Raw genomic sequence first — 24,307 nt, forward strand, 5'->3', positions numbered from 1 at the left:
TTGACTAGACACCTGCCCACACTATAACACCATCACCAAATGCTCAGTGGCTGATGCATAGTGCTCTTCTTGACATCTCCAACAGTGTTGGCTGCCATCATTTCTGCTTGGCGTGAATTGACTTTCATCAGTGAACAGTACTCAGGCCCACTTGCCCCATATCCAGAGTAGATGCTCCCTGTGCCTGGTGGTGTGGCCAGATACCCTTGCAGACAGTCTAGCACACAGACCGCAATGATGTAAACTGTTTTGAATTGTCTGACGTGACACTGGAGTGCATCTCACCTCCCTTAAATGTGCCTGAAGTTGTGTGTCATTCATCATCTGGTTCCAAAGGGCATTGTTCACAATGAAACAGTCAGCTGTGTAGGATGTAGTCAGAGGATGTCCACTTCTACTATTCCTTTCTGTGACTCTTCCAGTCTCTTTATATCTCTGTTTAACCTGCTGATGATACTCTGTAAAACTCTAAGCTCTGTGGCCACTTCATATAATCAAATACATCCGATACATCATAAAGGTTTAAATATGGAAACTCGCAGCAATTTGGAAACTCAGAAAAACGGAGTCATATTACAGAATTACTTTTTAAAAAAGTACAACTTTTACTGAATACAAAAATTGTTAAAATTAACACTCAGTAAGGGGCAGATAAGGTGCAAAGAGAAGGAACAGCAGAGTTACCGCAAGAACGGTAATTGGTGAGCACACATATTTAAAAGTGACATACAGTGCAGGATGTGCCAAGTAGACGGTTGGCAAACAAGGAGTATGTCCCACTAATTATGAGTGGTGATCACACATAGTAACACCAGTGTCTGGGTCAGTCTGATCTGTCCAATAAGGTATAGTACCACAAGTCAGTATGGGGATCGACACACCACCACCGTGTAGACAAAAATTCTAGCATATAATAAAGTCAATATGCATAAGACATCACATGTAACATCAAGTTCATATATTCATATGTCTAAAACACAGTGGCAGGGGGAGGAGCCCAGATTACTGAATGGGAAAAAGTATTTCCGATGTAAGGGAAGACTCAGGCATCCAAGTCCTAGCACACATAAGTAGGGACAGTTTAGCCAATCGTACACTATGGTCGCGCTGCAGCCACCAAGTCACCCAAATATATAAAGTCACAAGTGCTCACCCATAATGTAAACGTTGCGGTAAGTGCTGTCCTAGGGGCCCCCGACGCTGCGTTTCGCGTAAGGCTTCCTCGGGGGGCCGTGCCTTGATTGTGTGTGTCGGGCTATTTAAAGCCCCAAGTGACTGTGAGATGACCGACACCTGTGGCGCATGCGCAGCGCGAGCGGATGCCACGGGGCGCATCACTTCCGGCCTCAGAATGATGTCGCCGGTCAGGGAAATCTCTGGTGACATCATAAAGTCCCGCCCACATCACTCGTAGAGACCTTCCAGGATGCGTCCAAGTTGTCAGCCCGCGGCGTGCATGCGCAATAGCCATCTCACAGACAAACAGTGTTGAAGATGTGATAAGACAGGTAAGTATAGGGGCAGGGATCATCCATAAAATTGACCAACAGGTACATGACAAAAATGTATCATTACAATGCAATGAGAGCGAAAACAAGGATTCTTTACAGAAATGGCCACACTATAACACCATCACCAAATGCTCGTCTGGTGATAAGTGGCTGATGCATAGTGCTCTCCTTGACATCTCCAACAGTGTTGGCTGCCATCATTTCTGCTTGGCGTGAATTGACTTTCATCAGTGAACAGTACTCAGGCCCACTTGCCCCATATCCAGAGTAGATGCTCCCTGTGCCTGGTGGTGTGGCCAGATACCCTTGCAGACAGTCTAGCACACAGACCGCAATGATGTAAACTGTTTTGAATTGTCTGACGTGACACTGGAGTGCATCTCGCCTCCCTTAAATGTGCCTGAAGTTGTGTGTCATTCATCATCTGGTTCCAAAGGGCATTGTTCACAATGAAACAGTCAGCTGTGTAGGATGTAGTCAGAGGATGTCCACTTCTACTATTCCTTTCTGTGACTCTTCCAGTCTCTTTGTATCTCTGTTGTAACCTGCTGATGATACTCTGTGAAACTCTAAGCTCAGTGGCCACTTCAGTCTGAGAACATCCTGCTTGAAGCCTCATAGTGGCGAGGTACTGTTGATCAGTTGTTAGTTGTCATCTTGTTCTCATCTCATATTAAAGCAACACTGCAGCAGTATTTCTTTAAATTCCCTGCTGGAGTGGTGCTTTAAATCTAAGTCCCCTGCTCGCTGTCTTGAACTCATCCGGCGCCGTCTTCTTCTTTCTCCAGCATTGCACTGGTAGGCCTCCTGTGATTTGTAACCTGCCGGCTGCTTCAGTGTTTCATGGAGGTTACAACTCCATACAAGTTTATGAGAGCTTCGTTCAGGCTCTCATAGAACTTGTATTGAGCGCTTGTGATGTAATTTCTGACTTTCGTCTAGTCGGAAGGTATGGGCACAAGATGCTACTGGAAGATGATCGTCATGGGCAAGGGTCTTAGATTTAAAGCACCACGCACACTCTAGCACTTAAAAAAACCACTGGAGTAGTGCAGTCAGTAAGCAGTGCAGCTCGCTGTACACTAAGGCCAGATTTATACACTCTTGTGAGGTGGTTTGAGTATAGACTTCAAAGCATAGACCGGCATGGGTATCCTGACCCGAATTCATATATGCCAAAGAGGCTGCTGAGTTTGAGTCCGAAGACCCATAGCCAACGACTACATCATGCTGTGTCTGCAGCGTAACTGTGTGCTGTGTCCACTGTTAGGATTCAGCTCTGCTTGCCTTGTTGAGTGGTCATCATCAATAACTAGATTTGCATACTTGCGGCCATGTGGTGACTAGCTTCTCTCAATAGAAAAGTTAGAGAGGCGGATGAGAAGCTAGTCAGCTCATGAGTACAAACATGCAAATCACATACTCGTGATGCATCACTGCTTGATTCGGCTAGCAGAGCCATATCCTGACAGTGTGTATGTTACACAGTGTTAGTATTTTCGAGACTGCCTTACACGTGGGGAAAACCCCTTTAATTATGTATGTAGTTTTGTGAAATCTTATGACAGATACTCTTTGGATCAATGACAGAATATGGAAATTTAGTCAGACACGGGTCAGATCTGAATGGGTCCGGACACTGAGTGTTCAGGGCATAAGTGAATGCAAAGGTAGGGGATTAAGGCCGGTTTCACACATCCGGCTTTTTGCCGTTTTACCGGATCCGGCGCTCTCCCCGTACAGATAATACAGTACAATGACAGCGCTGTAACGTCCGGGTCACATGCGCCGGTCACATGACAGCATGTGACCGGCGCTTGTTGCTACTGTCATTGTACTGTATTAACTGTACGGGAGAGCGCCGGATACGGCAAAAAGCCGGATGTGTGAAACCGGCCTAAGAAAGAAAATTGTGTTTTTCATTCCTCGACCCTGCAGTGTCATTATTCTTTTACTGGGAGGGATCAATGCTCCCTACATGTGACAGGATTGTTACAACAACACATCTCCACCTACTGTGGCCCGGTCAGTTAGGTGAAACAAGATTCCCTCTCCCTGGGCACATAGAAGGCTAGGTTCACATTTCCGTTGTTTTAAATCCGTCAGGTCCGTCAGCAATGGATCAGTTGTTTTTTAGATGTCAACTGACAGGAATCCTGTGAAAAAACTGATCCGTTGCGTCCGTTACATCCGCTATGTGTCCCGTTTTTTGACGGATCAGTCATGATCCGTTTGTGTTTGGGACAGCCCAGTGGGTGTGCCAAACATGCTGGGCATGCTCAGTAGAGCATGACTGAATCCATCGTTAGATTCCGTTGTACGACGGATTACGACGGAATCCAGTACCATAGACATCCATTGCAAGCTTGACGGATGGCGACGGATTCCTGCGCGGCGCGTTAATTTTGACGGCCAGAAAAAACGTTACATTCTGCATTGCTCCCGCCCCGGCGGTCAGTCAAGAAATGACTGACCGCGGCGCAGCGGATGCACCACAAAGTAATCAGTCGCAATCCGCCACTAATACAAGGCTTTGGGACCCAACAGAATCTGCTAAACGGATGCCGTTGTTTTACCAGAGCCGCGGATTGTGACTGATACATTTTAACGGAAATGTGAACCTAGCCGAATCAGTTTGGTGCTCCCTCACCACAAAAGGTGATGGCATGTCATCACTGCCGTGTATGAACAGTGCTGATGGACTTATTTCCTTTTTGCAGGCTAGCACAGTGGTTTTTGGTAAAAAAAAGATGACTGTTCAAAAAAAAAAAAAAAAACCTGACTCCTGCCGCATAATTTTCAGAGGAAGGTGTTGAAATGCAGTAAAATGAATGCATTTTATGTGCCTTGTTCTGTACAGGAAGCCTGACATAAAAATAGGGGAAGTTGTGATGTGTGAGGTCACGGCAGCTGGCTATGCCACGCTACAGGACACACCAGCGTCTTAGTGTAGTCTATGCCACGCTACAGGACACACCAGCGTCTTAGTGTAGTCTATGCCACGCTACAGGACACACCAGCGTCTTAGTGTAGTCTATGCCACGCTACAGGACACACCAGCGTCTTAGTGTAGTCTATGCCACGCTACAGGACACACCAGCGTCTTAGTATAATAATAATATTTATTCATTTATATAGTGTTGTTAATTCCACAGCGCTTTACATACAATGGCAACACTGTTCCCATTGGGGCTCACAATCTAGGTTCCCTATCAGTATGTTTTTGGAGTGTGGGAGGAAACCCACGCAAATACAGAGAGAACATACAAACTTCTTGCAGATAGTGTCCCTAGTGGGATTAGAACCTAGGACCCCAGCGCTGCAAGACTGCAGTGCTAACCACTGAGCCACCTAGTCCGATGAAGTGAAATATGAAGGTATAAGACTTGTCTATCGCGGATGGCAGCAGGCAAATATATCTGCCACCATAAGTATTTGCAGGATCCAGCAACTATCTAACATTTTTACTCAGTGACAATCTTTCATGGTTGAAAACAAATTGGATAGATTGTAAAAACACCTTTTGAAAAAAAAAAAAAAATGTAAAAACACTTTTTTTTTTTTTTAACAAAAGGTGTTTTTACAATCTATCTGACCTTGTGTCTACCAGATAAACTTCGGGCCTCTGCCAGAAGTTTATCTCCCTCTATAAAAATAATGGGGACGTTGGTGAACTTTGTCTTCTGCCCGTGGCTCGCTGTAGACGCTCTTGTGTCATTGCATGTATTATGTATACAGTATGTGATGCCTTCATATATTACAGTTCTGGATTTATTGCAGTGTCAAACTTTCTACTTTACAGTTCGGTTTTCCAGGTGATGTGTGGCTGATGCCTGGTTCACCGACAGCTGTGTACGTGACGTCAGGAAACTATTGACTGATCAAATTTTGATCTGTTGATGCTGAGGACCTAATGATAGCTGAAAAGAAAGGGCAGAGGGCTGTGGAGTACAGACTTATAGACTTTTAAACAGTGAACAATACACTTTTCGGAGAATTGATCACAAGGGTCACATCTCTATCTTAATTGGTGGAGTACTCAGCACATGGCCGTCTTTACAGCCCACCCCCATCACAATACATTGTGTCCTAACTAGTGATGAGCGGAACAGCTGGTCCATGTTATCTGGTTCTTAAAATCCGGTTCCAGGCCAGATTCCAGTCCCCCATATAAGTCTATGGGAACCAGAATCCGGCTATTAAAAATGTTGGTAGAAGGGTAGGGGGATGGGAGCAACTGCACTGTACCAACCAAGGCCCCAGGTTGGCTGTAAGCTTCTCCCAGGCCGCGCATTCACTTCCAAGGCCGATTATTTACCTTCATGGCAGATACAATGCTTTCCCCGCCTACCGGCGCCTATGATTGGAGCCAGGAGAGATCGACCATGTTTTCGGTTTCTCCAGGATCAGATGTGGACCGTCGTGGGACGTCGTGTGGATTAATGGGAACTTGAAGAGTCTTTTTGGGGTTAATAAAGTGGGGAAAGAGGGTGCTATATTTTATTTCAAAAAAAGGATTTTTCTCCATTTGGTTTTTATCTCTTTTTACTTATAGTATTAGTGATGGGGGTCTCATAGACCCCCCTACCCAGCACTAATTCTGGGCTTGATGACAGTTGTGCGACAACTCTGAGGTGGATGTAGGCTGCTATTCTTAGCCTGGGGGGTCCCAATAACCATGGGACTCCCTAGGTTGAGGATACCAGCTCCCAACTGTCCGGCTCTATCTTGGCTGGGTATCAAAATTGGGAGGGACTGCACGCCGTTTTTTTAAAATTATTTATTTAACCCTTCCACCCCCAGCCTATTTTTTTTTTTTTTTTTTTTTTTTTTTTTTTACTCCCCTTCTTTCGAGAGCTATAACTTTTTTTTATTTTTCCATCAGTCTTACCATATGAGGGCTTGTTTTTTACGGGACGAGTTGTACTTTTAAATGAAACCATACGCTTTACCATATACTGTACTAGAAAATGGGAAAAAAATTTAAGTGTGGAAAAATTGCAAAAAAAATGCAATTGCATGATTGTGTTTGAGATATTTTATTCACAGCATTCACTATATCGTAAAACTGATGTGTTGATGCAATGCATCAGGTCAGTGCAAGTTCGTAAACACCAAACATGGATAGGTTTACTTTTATCTAATGGGTTAAAATCAGACGTTTGTCCAAAAAAGTGGTGCACGTTTTGTCATTTTCCAAAACCCGTAGCATTCTTATTTTTTGGGATCTGTGGCTCAGTGACAGCTTATTTTTTGCATCTCAAGCTGATGTTTTTAATGGTACTATTTTGGCGCAGATGCTACATTTTGATCGCCTGTTATTGCATTTTGCGCAAAATTTGTGGCGACCAAAAAAACTTAATTTTTGCGCTTTGGAATTTTTTTTGTTGCTACACCGTTTACCGATCTGATTAAGAGATGTTATATTTTGATCGGGCATTTCTGAACACTTTGATACCAAATGTGTCTATTTTTTTCATTTTTTAACCCTTTAATTGTCAATGGGGCGAAAGGGGTGTGATTTGAACTTTTTAGTTTTTTTTTTTTAAATTTTATTAAACTTTTTTTTTTTATTTTATTTTACTAGTCTCCCTAGGGGGCTCTAAGGATCAGCAGTCTGATTGCTCATTCATTTCTCCCGCTCGAGCAGCACCACTCAGATTGGGAGAAATGCTCATCTCCTGTAACCTGCAGAACTCGGCTGCTGGTTGCAGGACGTGAGTCATGTGAGCTACAGGAGTCATCACATGACCCTGTGCTACCATGACCTCCATTGGATCCACGTGATCACATCACGTGACTTCGGGTGGAGGCGGTGAGTATGCGATTACTGTGATCGCCATTAAAATGACGCTGTCACATCTTAGCAGCGCCATTTAAGGGGTTAACGGGTACGGGTGGATAGCGATTCCACTCGTGCCGGCAAGGCACACGTCAGCTGTACAGGTCAGCTGAAATGTACATGGTTCCCCCCCCCCCCTTCCCCCCCGGCTGCCAGTGGGGATTAACACTATGACCGCAGGGACGTAATATTACTGCCTGCGGCTGTTAAGGGGTTAAATATTAAAAAAGAAGAAACACATGCGGTTCCTTCTATGTTGATTCACAGCCAAGATAACCGCATGGCTGGGGGCTGCAGCCTGTAGCCATATGCTTTATCTGTGCTGGATATTATAATATGGGGGGACCCTGCACCAATTGTTTTATTTATCGCTTATTTTTACACCGTGGTACTGACCTGCAGACAGCCAGCGCCTGTGATTGGTTGCCGTATAAAATCGGAAAAATGAAAGACGGGTTTTTTGCCGCGCTATGAACCACAAGGCTGGAGTTTTTTTTAAAAAGTATTCTTTTATTGAGCCATTCCAACGCGTTTCAAAGCCATATCCGCCTTCTTCAGGGAAAAAAGAAACATACCAATACAGAAAAAACAAGGGTTTAAATAAGTTTCCAGGTGAAGCCATGTACCTGGGAATGACCTAATTTTCCCATGACTCATAGCCACGAGGAGCAGAACTATGTCATGATCAGAAAAAGAGAAAAGGAGAAAAAAAAAAATTATATACAGATCCTGCATGCTTTAGTACATTGAATGAAAGGAAAATTTCTGTCAAGCACGGTAACATGATAGAAAAACCATAATAAAAATTTTGTCAAAAAAATTGTGTATTTATTTGTGCATTTCTCTTGGTAGGCATGGAGAAAAAGGGGGGGGTAGGGGGAGGAAAAAAATAGGGTTTGAACCCGCAGAGAAGGTGTCGGGAAAGGACGGGAGACTGTCTCCCTGACCATTACTCTGCCTTGGGAAAATACTGAAAAACAGTAGCTCAAAAGGGGTGTCCTCAGGATTTCCTCGTTCATTTAATTTTTAATTTAATAAATATGAATGAGATGTTCTGGACTTTACCCCCTTTTTATTGGGATGGTGTGGGGAACGTGAAAAACAAGTTATTTCCTGGAGAGTAGTGTACGCACAGTGTGGGCAGAGAAAAGAGGGGGGCGAGTGCGCAAGGAGCGGGTTCCCTGTGGTGAAAGGTGAAGTGAGTTCAGACCGTGGGAAAAAAAATGTAGAGCGCATGCGTGGTGTGAGAAGAGTGAGCGGTTTCTCATGATGAAAGGTGATGTGAGTTCAAAGGCGTGAGAAAAAGCAGCAAAGCGCGTGCTTGAGTGAAGGAGTGATGTAGGGGCCCCGATGTCTTACAGGGGGAAGCATGGAGAGGAAATTCCTGCTTTGTTGAGAAAAAAGGAGTTTTTTTGTACGGAAGTCAAACATGCTGTATTTTGCAGCTTATGGAAACATGATAAAAAATATTTATTATTATATTTGATCATTGCATTATTAAGGAAAAAAGAGGGGGAATGAAGGTAAATGAACAAGGGACCAACATGTGGGTTGAAGGTGAAACATTCCGTACTGGTTACCCGAGAGACAGCGCGGTTCCCGAAAAAGACAGGCACATGGGCCCGTGTAGGGGATAAATATGGATAGTGCGATCGTGATTAGGTAGGGGGAGTGATACAAATGGACATATTGATATAAGGGTGCTGCTTGTGAGGGAGTATGAAAAAACAGGGGGACTGTTAATTTGGTCAAAAAATTAAATAAAATATAGAAATATAAGATTAAGGAAGCGTTGGAAGGATGCTAAAAGGCTGAAAGGGGGACAAGCTAAAAATACGGGTTGTATACGTACAAAAATATGCCTAAAAAGGTATGAATAATAGATTATATACATCAAACAATATGCCCAATGAGGTATAAATACAGGCTTGGAATATAATAAATAAAAAAATATATAAATAAAAAAAAATTAGTAATAAAATTGATCATATAAAAACATAAATTCATATCTGGAAGCAGTTTCCCCCTTTAACAGGCTTATGGGCCTTGGTGGGACATGATGGGAGAAACAAACTGGAGTCTCTTCTTGAGAAGCAAGGGTATGTCTGATGCAAAAGGACCCCTTGGAGATCCTGGAGTCCCTATACATACAATGAATGACAGGCATTTGGAAATAGGCTGGAAGAGAAGAAATCAATAAAAGAGATCAGTGACCTCATTCAACCCAAGGGGCTTCAGGGTATTGAGCCTATGTATCCAGAAAGTTTCTTTTTTACTTAAAACCTCCATCCTATTGTTGATGTTCGGGGGGGATCTGCTCGATAGGGGTGATCTTAAAATCAAAGGACTTATTGTGCTGAACCGTGCAATGCTTTGAGAGACCATGTAACATAAAACCAGTCCTTATATTATGGCGGTGTGAATTTAATCTATTATGGAGGGCCTGGCTGGTCCTCCCTATAGATTACTTACCGCACATGCAATCTACTAACTAGATCACATAATCGGATTGACAAGTCAAATGGTTTCTGATGTGAAAATTCTCAGAACCCCCCCAGGGAGCAAAAAGTGGTTCTCCTATGATGTATGCTTCTGCAGCACAAGCAGTTTCTTGTGCCACATTTGTATGAGCCATCTGGGAGAGTGATTTTGGAACCCACCGGCTTGGTCCTCAGCCGACTCGGTGCCACAATATTTTTAATTGTGGGAGCCCGTCTGAAGGTGACCCCTGGTTTCGTGGGCAAAAAGGACTTGAGAATGGGGTCATTCTGTAGGATGCCCCAATGTCTTGAAAGCGTATCCCTTATAACTCCATTGTCCCCTCTGTATGTAGTTATAAAATTCAAGGCAAAATCTGCTGACTTCCTATTGAGAGGGCTCTGAAGTGGACTGATCTTTCCTGGGTACAATGAGATCGGTTTGTTTGAGTACATAAGTCTCCTGAAAGGCTTTCTGGATCAGGGATTTGGGGTATTTCTTCTCTGAAAAACGCCCTTTGAGGGTCTCTGCCTGCTCCCTGAAATCCGTATCCTGTGAGCAATTCCTCCTGATCTAATTAATAATGCAATGATCAAATATAATAATAAATATTTTTTATCATGTTTCCATAAGCTGCAAAATACAGCATGTTTGACTTCCGTACAAAAAAACTCCTTTTTTCTCAACAAAGCAGGAATTTCCTCTCCATGCTTCCCCCTGTAAGACATCGGGGCCCCTACATCACTCCTTCACTCAAGCATGCGCTTTGCTGCTTTTTCTCACGCCTTTGAACTCACATCACCTTTCATCATGAGAAACCGCTCACTCTTCTCACACCACGCATGCGCTCTACATTTTTTTTCCCACGGTCTGAACTCACTTCACCTTTCACCACAGGGAACCCGCTCCTTGCGCACTCGCCCCCCTCTTTTCTCTGCCCACACTGTGCGTACACTACTCTCCAGGAAATAACTTGTTTTTCACGTTCCCCACACCATCCCAATAAAAAGGGGGTAAAGTCCAGAACATCTCATTCATATTTATTAAATTAAAAATTAAATGAACGAGGAAATCCTGAGGACACCCCTTTTGAGCTACTGTTTTTCAGTATTTTCCCAAGGCAGAGTAATGGTCAGGGAGACAGTCTCCCGTCTTTTCCCGACACCTTCTCTGCGGGTTCAAACCCTATTTTTTTCCTCCCCCTACCCCCCCCCCCCTTTTTCTCCATGCCTACCAAGAGAAATGCACAAATACACAATTTTTTTTGACAAAACAATTTTTATTATGGTTTTTCTATCATGTTACCGTGCTTGACAGAAATTTTCCTTTCATTCAATGTACTAAAGCATGCAGGATCTGTATATATATTTTTTTTTTTTCTCCTTTTCTCTTTTTTTCTGATCATGACGTAGTTCTGCTCCTCGTGGCTATGAGTCATGGGGAAATTAGGTCATTCCCAGGTACATGTCCTCACCTGGGAACTTTTATTTAAACACTTGTTTTTTCTGTATTGGTATGTTTCTTTTTTCCCTGAAGAAGAAGGCGGATATGCCTTTGAAACGCGTTGGAATGGCTCAATAAAAGAATACTTTTTAAAAAAAACTCCAGCTTTGTGGTTCATAGCGTGGCAAAAAACTCGTCTTTCATTTTTCCGATTTTATACAGTAACCTTATCTTTGACGGGGCCGCTGCTGAACCACCCTAGCGCTCACATACGTCTGCACAGGGGTTGTGACTGGCACAACCTGACCAGTTGAGTGCATCCATTCTCTCTACCTTTCAAACCCTAATATCGGGTAAGACCCTATTGCGCCTTTCTTTCCCTACTACAGATTCTGTGATTGATTGCAGTCAGATGCTGTCACGCAGGCTGGAGACGCGTCTGACTGCAATCAATCACAGGTGCCAGGATGGCCGGTGGGTGAGGAAAGCAGTACATATGGATGAGCAATGATCAGCGGCCCAGGAAGTGAATGGGCGGCCGCGGGAGCAGTTACAGCCGCACCAGAGCCTTTGTAAGCATAAAGCGCTTGTTTCATTCTTATTTTCTTTAATTTTCCTTTTATTTTTTTTAATTTCCTGAATGCCGGATCCAGATCAATATCTGGAATTCTGGGTCCGGTTCACGGGTACCTTTGAAACTGCGCGGATCTGGACTTTTACAGTCCGGGTCTGCCCATCACTAGTCCTAACAGTTGTATTAGCAGCCATACTACAGAGAGCGTGTGACCTCCCAGCACTCCTGGATGGGTCGCCGGCTCTGTGTATACTATTTCTAGGAAATCCCAGAGGTCCCGCCATTCAGTGCTGCACACTTTACTCTCACCTGCTGCTGGTGGCGGCGTTCTTGTACAGCTCGGTGGCTACACACCCATCTTTTGCTCAGTCTCGAGCATACATATATGTATGACACTGATTTTTAAATGTAAAAATGCACTTTTAGGTGTCAGTGACTCCCGTAGAGATGTTATTACAACCTATGCTGACAGAGATTCAGAACTGAGCAAAAGTTTTAGGCAGGTGTAGAAAAAATGCTGCAAAATAATTATTGTTTTAAAAAAATAGAAATGTTAATTTTACTTTTATTAATTACCAAAATGCATAGTGACTGAGAAAAATAGAAATCTAAATCACATCAACTTTTGGTGTGATGGTCCCATTCCTCTAGGTACACTTGAGGATATGAAGCCTACACAGAAAAAATGCGCATAAGGAGCCAATGTAACAATATATCACTTGGTAGATTAAAATATGACCTATGGATAAAAAAAAAATGTAAGTCACCTGATGGATGGCACCACTACAGAGAGACAAGATATTTTAAAGAATAAAACACCTGACTGTATATAGAATGAAGATCCATACAATAGTGTGCAGGTACATGGCAGCATGTGACCAGCAGAAATACACACAAATAGTAACGTAATAGTCAACATGTAGCAAGAAATCTCCACACAGATAAATACTCTGTAGATTTCTTGCTGTTTGTTGCCTGTTACGTTGTTTACTATTTTTGTACCCCAACACTCTTCAAATGCTGAAGGTCCCGTGAGCTCTTATGAACTCTGAGCTTTAGTTCCCTCCTTAAATTCTCTATTGGATTCAGGTCAGGTGATCGGCTGGACCATTGTAGCAGCTTTATTTTCTTCTCAGTTTTCTTGGCTGTGTGTTTAGGATCATTGTCTTGCTGAAATGACCACCCTCGTTTCATCTTCATCATCCTGGTAGATGGATGCAGGTTTTTATCAAGGATGTCTTAGTACATTTGTCCATTTATCCTCCCTTTAGTTATAAGAAGTTTGCCAGTGCCGCCTGTATGCTGAAAAACAGCCCCACACCATGATGTTCTCACCTCCAAACTTCACTGCTGTATGGTGTTCTTGAGGTGATGTGCATTGCCTTTTGACCTCCGAACATGATGTGCATTATGCCATCCAAAGAGTTCACGTTTGGTCTCATCTGACCAGACTATATTCTCCCAGTATTTCACAAACTCTTCCAAATGTTGTTGATCAAACTTTAAACACGCTTGAACATGCTTTTCATTCTGAAAAGGAGTCTTGCATGGTGATTGTGCATACAGGCCATGGAGGTTGAATCCATTACTTATTGACTTCTTTAAAACTCTTATAACTGCTCATTCCAGGTTTTTCTGTATCTTTCCCCTTTTTGTCCCTCTTTCTTCATATGTTCAAAACCTTTTCCCTGTTTCATTTCTCATTATTACACATAACTTAATTTATGGACATCTATAGTTTGATTTCTTTGCCCGTGTGGATTGGATGGTTGTTACTGACATCTGGTGAGAAATTCATGCTAATTGCACATTTAGAAATGTACCGTACTTTCTATAAAAAAATTGGTTATGTGTTCAATACTTTTCACCCCCTGAATATTTTGTCTTTTTTGGTTTATGTACCTTGCCCTATTGTAATGTGCTCCCCACTTCTAGATACACTTGCACACAGCTTTTGAAGGAACTCGTCACGGAGGTAGGGACATACTGCAAAAGACTTGCAGCAGTAATTGCAGAGAAAGGTGGTCCTACAAAGTATTGACTCTACAAATACACTTGACAATTTTCAGATTTATATTTTTACAATATTTAGAAAACTGTGTATGATTTCCTTTTATACTTCACAAATACTTACTACTTAGTGTTGGTATATCATAAAAATCCCAATAAAATACATTAAGTTTGTGAGTGTGATTCTTCTGGCTTTTCTGTGCAGCGCAGCTTCTGAGAAGGAAGAATGTCTTTTCCCCACTGTAACTATGGCTTTGGGATTCAGATAAGAAAGGCTGCTGACTTATATAACCCCAGTGTGCTCATAACGTGCTATATGGAGACCATAAACAATGTTTCCCCAACCCAATCCCACCGTAGGTTCTCACGTTCTACTGCGTCCCAGCTCCCCGGAGCAGTACAGTATCACCTCCGGTGTATGTATATAATATATGTGCATGCGTTCTACGGCAGATCCTCCCATTCGTGGTCTCTGTCTTCTTTCTTTTGGGGGTGTCTGCTTTCTCTAATGAAGTGTCCTGCAATATTCTTTAACTGTTTATGCTACTGAACTCTGCATTATTGAATGTAGGACTTATATTTAGGCTTTAAGGCCGCTTTACAAGCACCCGCCCCCATCGTTTGTGCAACACGGGCAGTCGGCAACCCCTGTCACATGTACTTACCTCCCGATCGACCTTGCTGTGGGCAGCGAACATCCTCGTCCTGAAGGGGGAGAGACGTTCGGCGTCACAGCGACGTCACACAGCGGCCGCCCAATAGAAGCAGAGGGGCGGAGATGAGCGGAACGTAACATCCCGCCCACCTCCTTCCTTCCGCATTGCCGGCGGGAGCCGCGGGACTCAGGTAAGCTGCAGTTCATCTTTCCCGGGGTGTCACATGGAGCGATGTGTGCTGCCTCAGGAACAATGAACAACCGGCGCGCAGAAAGACGTTCGTGTTTTTTTTTTTTTTTATTTTTAAAATCAGCGACGTGTCAACGAGCAACGATAAGGTGAGTATTTTTGCTCGTTCACAGTCGCTCGTAGGTGTCACACGCTACGATATGTCAAACGAGGCTGGATGTGAATCACTAACGACGTGACCCCGATGAGATATCGTTTGATATATCGTAGTGTGTAACGGGCCCTTTACTCTAAAAAGGCTGAAAATTCCTGCTAGGGTTTATTTTTGTGGAAGCATGTTCACCAGGTTGACCACATACACCTGCCTGTAAATGATTAACTAAACAAATTGCACACGGGGCTCACAGTGAAGCCTTGTTCAGGTATACAATAAAACATTTATGGAGAGGAGGAGGTGGGTAAATGATGGATGGCCTCCCTATTAGTCCGCAGAGGTGCTTCCTCCACCGTGAGTGTGGTGTTCTTGGCTCTGGTTAGTAGAGGTTCAGCACACCAAATGCTTCTCCAACAGTTGGAGGAGGGGCGTTCCCTACACAGTGGGCAGGCACCGTGCACAACTCCCAGAGCGACACTCCAACAGAGGGTGCAGACAGCTGATCTAGGGGCACATCCAGGCATGTCTCAGGAGCTGTAGTCTCCGTCATCCAAACTGTCAGGAATGTTTGGTGCACTGTCGTCTTTTACTACAAAATAATTATAGATGGAATTTTGCTGATGCTGTTATGATCCGGTCTGTGTTTTAAACCCTTCTTCTTTCTTTTTTATTTTTTCTCAGGGATCCATGAAATTCGCAGATGTCCCAGCCGAAATCGTATATGATGTTTTACATGATACAGACTATCGCAAGAAGTGGGATGTAAACATGATAGAAACACGGGACATTGCTTGGCTCTCGGTGAATGCAGATGTGGGATATTACTCCTGTGAGTTCAAAGCAACAATATACAAACAAAAATTCCATCATAGGTAGAAGAGCGCCCAACTCATCCACTGTTCTGCTATTCCTCTTATGCTGAGAACGCTTTCATTCTTCCTAGGGAAGTGCCCTAAACCTGTGAAGAATCGTGATGTGGTCACCTTACGCTCCTGGCTGGTATTGCCCGATTGTTACATGATCATCAATTTCTCTGTCAAGCATAGCGTAAGTCTGACACCAGTGCTGTCTGCAGGACCTTTATTAGAGAGATGGGACTCTATGATTTGCCAGAGCTGTGGGAAACTGCTGACTTATTTTGCTGTTTATTCAAGACTTATTCTAAAGTTTCTAGCTATTTAAAAACCCGAAAGTGATAAATTTTAATGACTGATGTTTTATACACTCGCCGGAGTAACACGCCAAACCAGTGTTAAAACTGGAAACTTTTTTTACATTGATTTTCTGGCGTACATGCACTTATAAAATCACTGCTACATTGAATAACGCTGGTAAATTCTAAAGCCATACATGTACAGTGCCTAAAAGTAGTATTCAACCCCCTGCAGATTTAGCAGGTTTGATAAGATGCAAATAAGTTAGAGCCTGCAAACTTCAAACAAGAGCAGGATTTATTAACAGATGCATAAATCTTACAAACCAACAAGTTATGTTGCTCAGTTAAATTTTAATAAATTTTCAACATAAAAGTGTGGGTCAATTATTATTCAACCCCTAGGTTTAATATTTTGTGGAATAACCCTTGTTTGCAATTACAGCTAATAATCGTCTTTTATAAGACCTGATCAGGCCGGCACAGGTCTCTGGAGTTATCTTGGCCCACTCCTCCATGCAGATCTTGTCCAAGTTATCTACGTTCTTTGGGTGTCGCATGTGGACTTTAATCTTGAGCTCCTTCCATAAGTTTTCAATTGGGTTAAGGTCAGGAGACTGACTAGGCCACTGGAACACCTTGATTTTTTTTCCCTCTTGAACCAGGCCTTGGTTTTCTTGGCTGTGTGCTTTGGGTCGTTGTCTTGTTGGAAGATGAAATGACGACCCATCTTAAGATCCTTGATGGAGAAGCGGAGGTTCTTGGCCAAAATCTCCAGGTAGGCCGTGCTATCCATCTTCCCATGGATGCGGACCAGATGGCCAGGCCCCTTGGCTGAGAAACAGCCACACAGCATGATGCTGCCACCACCATGCTTGACTGTAGGGATGGTATTCTTGGGGTCGTATGCAGTGCCATCCAGTCTCCAAACGTCACGTGTGTGGTTGGCACCAAAGATCTCGATCTTGGTCTCAGACCAGAGAACCTTGAACCAGTCTGTCTCAGAGTCCTCCAAGTGATCATGAGCAAACTGTAGACGAGCCTTGACATGACGCTTTGAAAGTAAAGGTACCTTACGGGCTCGTCTGGAACGGAGACCATTGCGGTGGAGTACGTTACTTATGGTATTGACTGAAACCAATGTCCCCACTGCCATGAGATCTTCCCGGAGCTCCTTCCTTGTTGTCCTTGGGTTAGCCTTGACTCTTCGGACAAGCCTGGCCTCGGCACGGGTAGAAACGTTCAAAGGCTGTCCAGGCCGTGTAAGGCTAACAGTAGTTCCATAAGCCTTCCACTTCCGGATGATGCTCCCAACAGTGGAGACAGGTAGGCCCAATTCCTTGGAAAGGGTTTTGTACCCCTTGCCAGCCTTGTGACCCTCCACGATCTTGTCTCTGATGGCCTTGGAATGCTCCTTTGTCTTTCCCATGTTGACAAAGTGTGAGTGCTGTTCACAAGTTTGGGGAGGGTCTTAATTAGTCAGAAAAGGCTGGAAAAAGAGATAATTAATCCAAACATGTGAAGCTCATTGTTCTTTGTGCCTGAAATACTTCTTAATACTTTAGGGGAACCAAACAGAATTCTGGTGGTTTGAGGGGTTGAATAATAAATGACCCTCTGAATAAACTTTTCACCATTTTAAAAAAAAAAAAAAAAAGAAATAACATTCTTTTTTGCTGCAGTGCATTTCAGACTTCCAGGCTGATCTACAGTCCAAATGTCACAATGCCAAGTTAATTCCGAATGTGTAAACCTGCTAAATCTGCAGGGGGTTGAATACTACTTGTAGGCACTGTATGTAGACTTTACCACTAGCGATTATTCACACAACTCTTTTTTTTTTTTCTGAATTCTGTTCACTTAAGAAACTTCTCAAAATCTGAATGTAAACTGGCCGTGTTGTAGTCAATGGCCCCTTCAAAGGATCAATTTCAAAGTAAACATTTAAAGCTGAGGAAGGAGAGCGCAAATAGGGTCTTACCAAATATTAAAATGAAAGTATACTACTGTACACTCACCTAGTGTGGTTGTGAAGGTCACAACCACCTCAGAAAGCACATAGATAATGGCGGCTGCCACAGCTCCATGTGGAGATATCTTCAATGCTGGAGAGTAGAAGGGGTTAATGCCGCACTGTCGCCGAAAGGATGGTAAATGTTGATTTAATTGTTTAATTCCATAGGTCAACGCATTTCAAGGTATAAGACCTATTCTTCAGGATCACAAAAATAAAGAAAAATCAACATTTTGTGGTCCTGAAGAGGTCTTGTACCTTGAAACGCGTTGACCTATGGAATAATACAATTATTTACCATCCTTTTGGCGACAGTGCGGCATTAACCCCTTCTACTCTCCAGCATTGAAAGTAAACATTTAGACAGTCATCAGTTTCTGATTTACAAAAAAATAAATAAATGGAAAAAAATAAAATCACAACATGAACACTTGGTTTCTTAACTCAGGATCCAAATTGTCAACTGATGTCTGTGAAGAACAAAACAATTGGGTCTGTTAAGTGGATCGCCCTAAATCGTTCGGTTTTGATCCTTTTTACTTGATTATTTTTTTTTAGAATAAAATCCTTCCTTTAGGTATTTCCAGGGAAGGAAACAATAGAAAAGAACATTTAAATAAAAACAGATCTTACTAAATGGCACCTTTTAAGATTGCGATATAAATTGTGCATTAGGTCTTAATCCCTGAATGTCTGTTGCAGATGTTTCCACCCCGACGAGACCTGATCCGGGCTGTGTCCTTTCTTGCGGGATACCTTATTAAAGTCGATGGTCCTACAAGCTGTACCCTCACATACCTAGCACAGGTAGATCCCAGAGGTAAGGTTCAAACCCAAATCGCATCTAATTAAGATTTCCATTCATTGATTGCAAGCAGAGATATTGAAAAGCATGCAAGATTGACACATGGATTATTAGAAAATAGGATATATCTTTAATAAAAAAAAATTCAGATACTAAATAATTGTAGACCACGGCACACATCTAATCTACATGCTTCATTTCCATACATTTATTTCTAAAGTCCCCATCCATTAATTGTTCATAGCGTAACCAATCTATGAACAGAAGAGGTTACAATGTGCCGATCGGTGTCTGATCCCTGGACCTGCGCTGATCAACAGAATGATCATTTCTATTGCCGTTACAAAATGACGTGGCAGGTCTGATGCACGACTGCAGCACCATTCAATCTCTTATAGGGGTCTAATCGCACAGGAGATCACTGAAGACCATAAATCACAAGGCTCCCAAGTTCCCTGTTTAATATAGGTTAGAGTTTGTGCACTGCTGCTCCATTCTAAGCCTGTGGACCTGACGGAGATGGCTGTGCACTATACTTGTCTATTTCCTAGCCCAATAGAGCAGCAGTGCACATACTCACCCGCTACTTTAGGCCTCTTTCACACGTATGTGCCTCCGGTACGTGTTTGGCAGTTTTCTCACGTACCGGAGACACGTACACACATAGACCTATGTATTCCTATGGTTTTGGACACACGTAAGTATTTTCGCACGGAACGTGTGTCCGTTCCGTGTTTCTCACGGCAACATGTCCGTTTCCTCTCCGGCATCACGGGTGTCATACGGAACGCAAACGTGTCACACGTAATGCAAACGGACTACACGGATGTGTTCCATGTGACACGCACCGGAGAAAAGACATGTGTCTGTGAGAAAAAAAAATAAACCTTTACTCACCTTCCCCTGCCCTGCTGTCTCTGTCGCTGCTGTCACTTGCTGCCGACCGCCGCTCATTATGCTCATTGAATATTCACTTCACTGCGGCCGGAAGCAGCAGCGGGGAGTCGGCAGGATCAGAGACCGAAGATCAGCACCACGGACAGCGACGCCAGGGACAGGTGAGCAGAAAGTTCCCGTTCTCCGTGTGTTTTCACGGATAACACACGGAGAACACATGGCACACAGAGGGCAATACGCACCTTTGACACGTCCGTAAAAAAGTGCGTGATTTTCACGAACGTGTAAAAGAGGCCTTAATAATACGGGGGACATGACCCCATAGTTCTAGCGACTGGGGAGGGTCCATTCTATCTGGTAATTTGTCAGAACCTCAATACACCTTATAAGTTGAGTAGTCATTACATATGTACACTAGGTCAGCTTGTTTTCTATATTTTGCCTTTTAGGTTCCTTACCAAAGTGGGTTGTAAATAAATCCTCCCAGTATCTGGCACCGAAGGTGAGAAAACTTGGGTCTGGTGATTTGTATATTACTAGGCTGCTATGAGGTGTAATACAGTCACATTGTAGCAGCTCTACCATGGCTGTAATATCAGACCCTCCTTAGATTAAAGCGTTATCATCTCCAAGATCCTATCCTAATATGTAGTAGGTGTAGCAATAATAATATTAGCAAATACCTCCAATTAGAAATGTGGTATAGTTCTCCTGATATGGCTATATCTCTTACTTCATGTGCAGGACACTGCAGCTTAGGTATCCATAGTTACATTCACTCGTATAGTAAGTTAGTTGCTTGTGGTCACAACCATGGATACCTAAGCTGCAATGCCCTGCACATGAGGTCATGAGGTAAGAGACATGGTTGTATAAGGTGCACTATACTACATTTCAAATTGGAGGCATTTGCTGTTGTTGTTCTAATAATTTTTTTTTAATCATTTACTACTGCTGTACACCTACAGCACTATATATTGGCATAGGTTCTTGGAGATGGGAATATCCCTTTAATAGAGCAAGACCAATTCTGTATTACAGCTGTTTAAAAGCAAAGCAGCCTTCTTCATGCAGGGTTTTTTTTTGTTTTTTTTTTTAAAAACACTTAACCCCCCCAAACAATACCTTTGCAAATGTGTTTTTTGTTTTTTTTTTAATGGACCCCCCCCCCCCCCCCCCAAGACTGAGCAAGACTATGGGAAAAGTGCTAAAAATATACATAGCATGAAAGTATTTGATACACATTCATCTGGCTTTTCTGCTCGGTATTGATGTGGTGGTCTCTTGTCACCTCCATATGTAAATGTAGTTGACATCACTGAAATTTCTGAATGTTTTGTCTAGTTGGCCTGTCCTCCTTTGTCTGCTACATTTGATCCTTGACTACTCTACCCTTCTGTTGACCCTTGTTAATCCAGATTCTGCGGAAATTGCACAAGGCATGCTTACAATATCCAGCCTGGAAGAAGAAGAACAAACCAGAATTTAAGCCATGGCTAAACCCAGAACAGAACACATTACCTCGAATATCCCTTGATGAGCTATCCTTGCAGAGAGCAGAGTCCCTGGAACATGTGGATGAGAGTCAGGTGTGCGAGGATAAAGACGACCGAGGAGACAGTGAGGAGGAAGAAGGGAAGAAGGCTAAACGATGATAAACACACTGACGTGAGTGCAGCAAGTGTCTAAACTGTGACAAGGTGCGACACAGAATGATAAATTGTTTACAGATCTCTTCCTATTCCTGAAATGCAGCACCCAGCACACAACCACTGCTTTATTATCCTAAAGAAAAGCCTTACATCAGACTTTAAGCTACTCCAGAACCATGGAAGTTTTTAATGTCAATTTTGGTTTACTCTCCAATTTCACTAGACGAGGTGGCTGTTTTGGATTGAAGACAAGTGGGAAGAGCCAAAATGTGTACGACTGCCGATCTGGACAACTGGTCTGAATGGATCCAGGACGTGATTTCATCTCCTTGCAATAGACCATCCTGAGGGCAGACTGTTGTGTCTTCCAACTTGTCAAGGAACTCAACCTTGTTATTATTAAAACCTTTCAGGATCTCTGTGGAAAGTCGTCAGCAGCAGCTCTGTGCCTGAACTCCTGATACCGTTTATTATCACCTCAATTTTTATATTTAGTTTTAACAGGTTTCTTCTTGGAAACAGATTAATCTGCTGTCAATGTGTAGGTTTGGTCAGCGAGTTTTTCTGCTACTTATGAACATGGCAGAAGACTAGCTCTAAGAAGATTGCCTCATGGGATATACTTAAAGGGAACCAGCCATGTGAAAAAACGCTAGTACCCTGCAGATATGAGGTTAATCTGCAATAGCATTTTGAACCTGCCCGCACTTAGAGCTTCACTGCCGGGAGGAAATGAACTTTCTTTCGCTTCATTGGGGTACACAGGAAATCATGGGTGTATGCTGCTGCTACTAGGCAATAAAAAAGTTAGCTCCTCAAGTTAGTCAGTTTTACCTTAGTGTCAGTAGGAGGCAGAAACAGGTCTGGCTTCAGACTCAGTTCCACCTAAACTTGTAGTGTATTAATCTTTTTACTTTGTCTTTCAGATATGGCACGTGACTACAGACAAGAAAGTGTAAATTCCCATCTTAGACACAGCGAGAACAGTGTGGTCTGATCCTTATCATACCCTCTCTGTTCTGAGCAGCAGGTCCCTGACCCCCACTAATAGATCGAAAGTATGTCTGGGTGGCCTAGACTGTGCTGCTACCCATCCGCAGCCCTATCTTCCAGTTTAGCGAGACGGTGCTGGGAGGAGGGGGGATTGTGTAGGTAAGACGGATCTATCCCCAGAGACTCCTTTCTGGGACTTTGGAGCTTTTACCCACTCTGAAGCAGGCTTTGGGACTATATCTGGAAAGGTACTATCCTCACTCCCCCCCCACCCCCGTACATGGTATGTGGAGATCTATGCAGGGCAGTGGGAGACCCCTACTGGTTCTGACCTGGGATTTTGTTCCTCCCAGCCCTGTGCTTCGGTTATCCTCTCCACCCTGCTCCTTCCTGTCTGTCAGGATGTTAGAGCAGATGGTCTTTGGAGGTTTGCAATGCAATGGTTCCTATCTGTCTCGTCTAATAATCTAGACCCCGGTTCTGCAGAGTGCTTGTTCATTCACTCCACGCTCCGAGCCGGCCTCCTGCATGTGTGATACTTGCTTGTCTTTCTAATCTTGCCCACCGCACCGGTCAATCACTCGCAGCCCTTCTTCCTCTCGGCCTATCCCCTCACTCCTTGCAGCCAGCCTATTACAGCTGAGCAAACTGCTCACGTGAGTCTACAGTCTCTGTGACTCATCGCCATTTTCCTGCACTTACAGAGGTGTGGTCTCCACTTTCACTATGCTCCTATTGCCATCCTGAGTCAAGAGCTCCAGATCTCTTCTACAACTTCAGAAACCTGGGTAGGCTCTGCCCTCATGGCACACAAGCCCACCAGCACTCCTTGGCCGGGTCATCTCTCTACCTCCAGCACCCCCTATGCCTAACCCCAGGTAAACCCGTTCATGCACGTCTCCACGTTACAGGAGAAACAAGCAAAGTGTAATCAAAAGCTGTCCTCTAACCAAAGCTTGGCCCTTTGTCCCAGCTGCAGTACCTCCACAATGCATTCCCCTCAGTAACACCCCGATAACCCGGATATGAGCTCGTCCTCTCTCTCCGTGTGGGCTGCTGTTCTGTGGCAGTCTGTGTCTGATCAACCTAAGGTGTTACAATCTCTGGTTTCAGCCTCAGAACATTTGCATAACCAGTCAAACGCCTCCCTTGCGCCGACTGGTCCCTGGGTCAGTCACCCTTTAATTCAGTCCAGCGTGGAAGATCTTATGCTAGATCCAAAAAATGGACGCATTCCAGCTCCTCTTTCGGATCTCTGTCTTCCAGGATGGTCTGAGTCTCGCTTTCCTCGCCACTAAAGCCCCAGGCTGTGCAGTGCTCCAAGTCAGGCTCTGACCTTGACTCCAAACTAGTTTCAAGACATGATGAACAGACATGCTAGCTGCTAACCAAACACTCCATATCAAAGAGGAGTCATAGGCATCAGCAGAACCAACAATTCCTTCAGAAAGTCAGAATTCCTCTCTCTGGTGTATTCTAATCAAAGTTTGATGCGATCTTTTCAAAGGAATGGGATCATCTGGAAATAGAAGGCACTGATTTGATATTCTGTATCGCTTTCCCTCCAATCTTCTCAACAATTGGGTGGACACTGCAGTCTCTTGGCTAGCTACCAACATGATCCTTTCACTCCCGGTCCGTGCATCTCTTATGGATGCCACAGATCAGCACATTGAATTCCTGGACAAGGCCGCCTTTGAGGCTGCTGGCGCTTCTCTCTGCCTGTTTTCTTTACTCCATGTTGGTTCTTAAAAGGGACCCTGTCACCACTTTTTTGGCCTATAACCTGCGGCCACCACCACTAGGCTCTTATATACAGCATTCTAACATGCTGTATATAAAAGCCCGGGCCGGGAGTATACAATAAAAAACACTTTATAATACTTACCTAATGGTCGCATGGTGGGCCTAATGGGCATCTCCGGTGCCGGCGCTT

At 43.6% G+C, this 24,307-nt stretch overlaps 1 protein-coding gene across 3 annotated transcripts in view; it reads left to right on the top strand.

Moving 5' to 3' along the window:
* LOC142250577 (START domain-containing protein 10-like) overlaps positions 1 to 22,491 on the top strand; it is a 42,483-nt gene extending 19,992 nt beyond the window's left edge. Inside the window, exons 2-7 of one of the 3 annotated variants that reach the window (XM_075322760.1) lie at positions 15,539 to 15,686; positions 15,801 to 15,904; positions 18,727 to 18,844; positions 20,176 to 20,228; positions 21,145 to 21,426; positions 21,602 to 22,491. In XM_075322760.1, the coding sequence (XP_075178875.1) occupies positions 15,539 to 15,686; positions 15,801 to 15,904; positions 18,727 to 18,844; positions 20,176 to 20,228; positions 21,145 to 21,381 (660 nt within the window). In that variant the 3' untranslated portion in view covers positions 21,382 to 21,426; positions 21,602 to 22,491. Of the gene's footprint in view, positions 1 to 15,538; positions 15,687 to 15,800; positions 15,905 to 18,726; positions 18,845 to 20,175; positions 20,229 to 21,144 lie in introns of all 3 variants that reach the window. The other 2 variants (XM_075322761.1, XM_075322759.1) reach the window with 2 other exon arrangements.
* Positions 22,492 to 24,307: the final 1,816 nt, after the last annotated feature.

Source organism: Anomaloglossus baeobatrachus, chromosome 9, assembly GCF_048569485.1.
Source record: "Anomaloglossus baeobatrachus isolate aAnoBae1 chromosome 9, aAnoBae1.hap1, whole genome shotgun sequence".
Lineage (NCBI taxonomy): Eukaryota > Metazoa > Chordata > Amphibia > Anura > Aromobatidae > Anomaloglossus > Anomaloglossus baeobatrachus.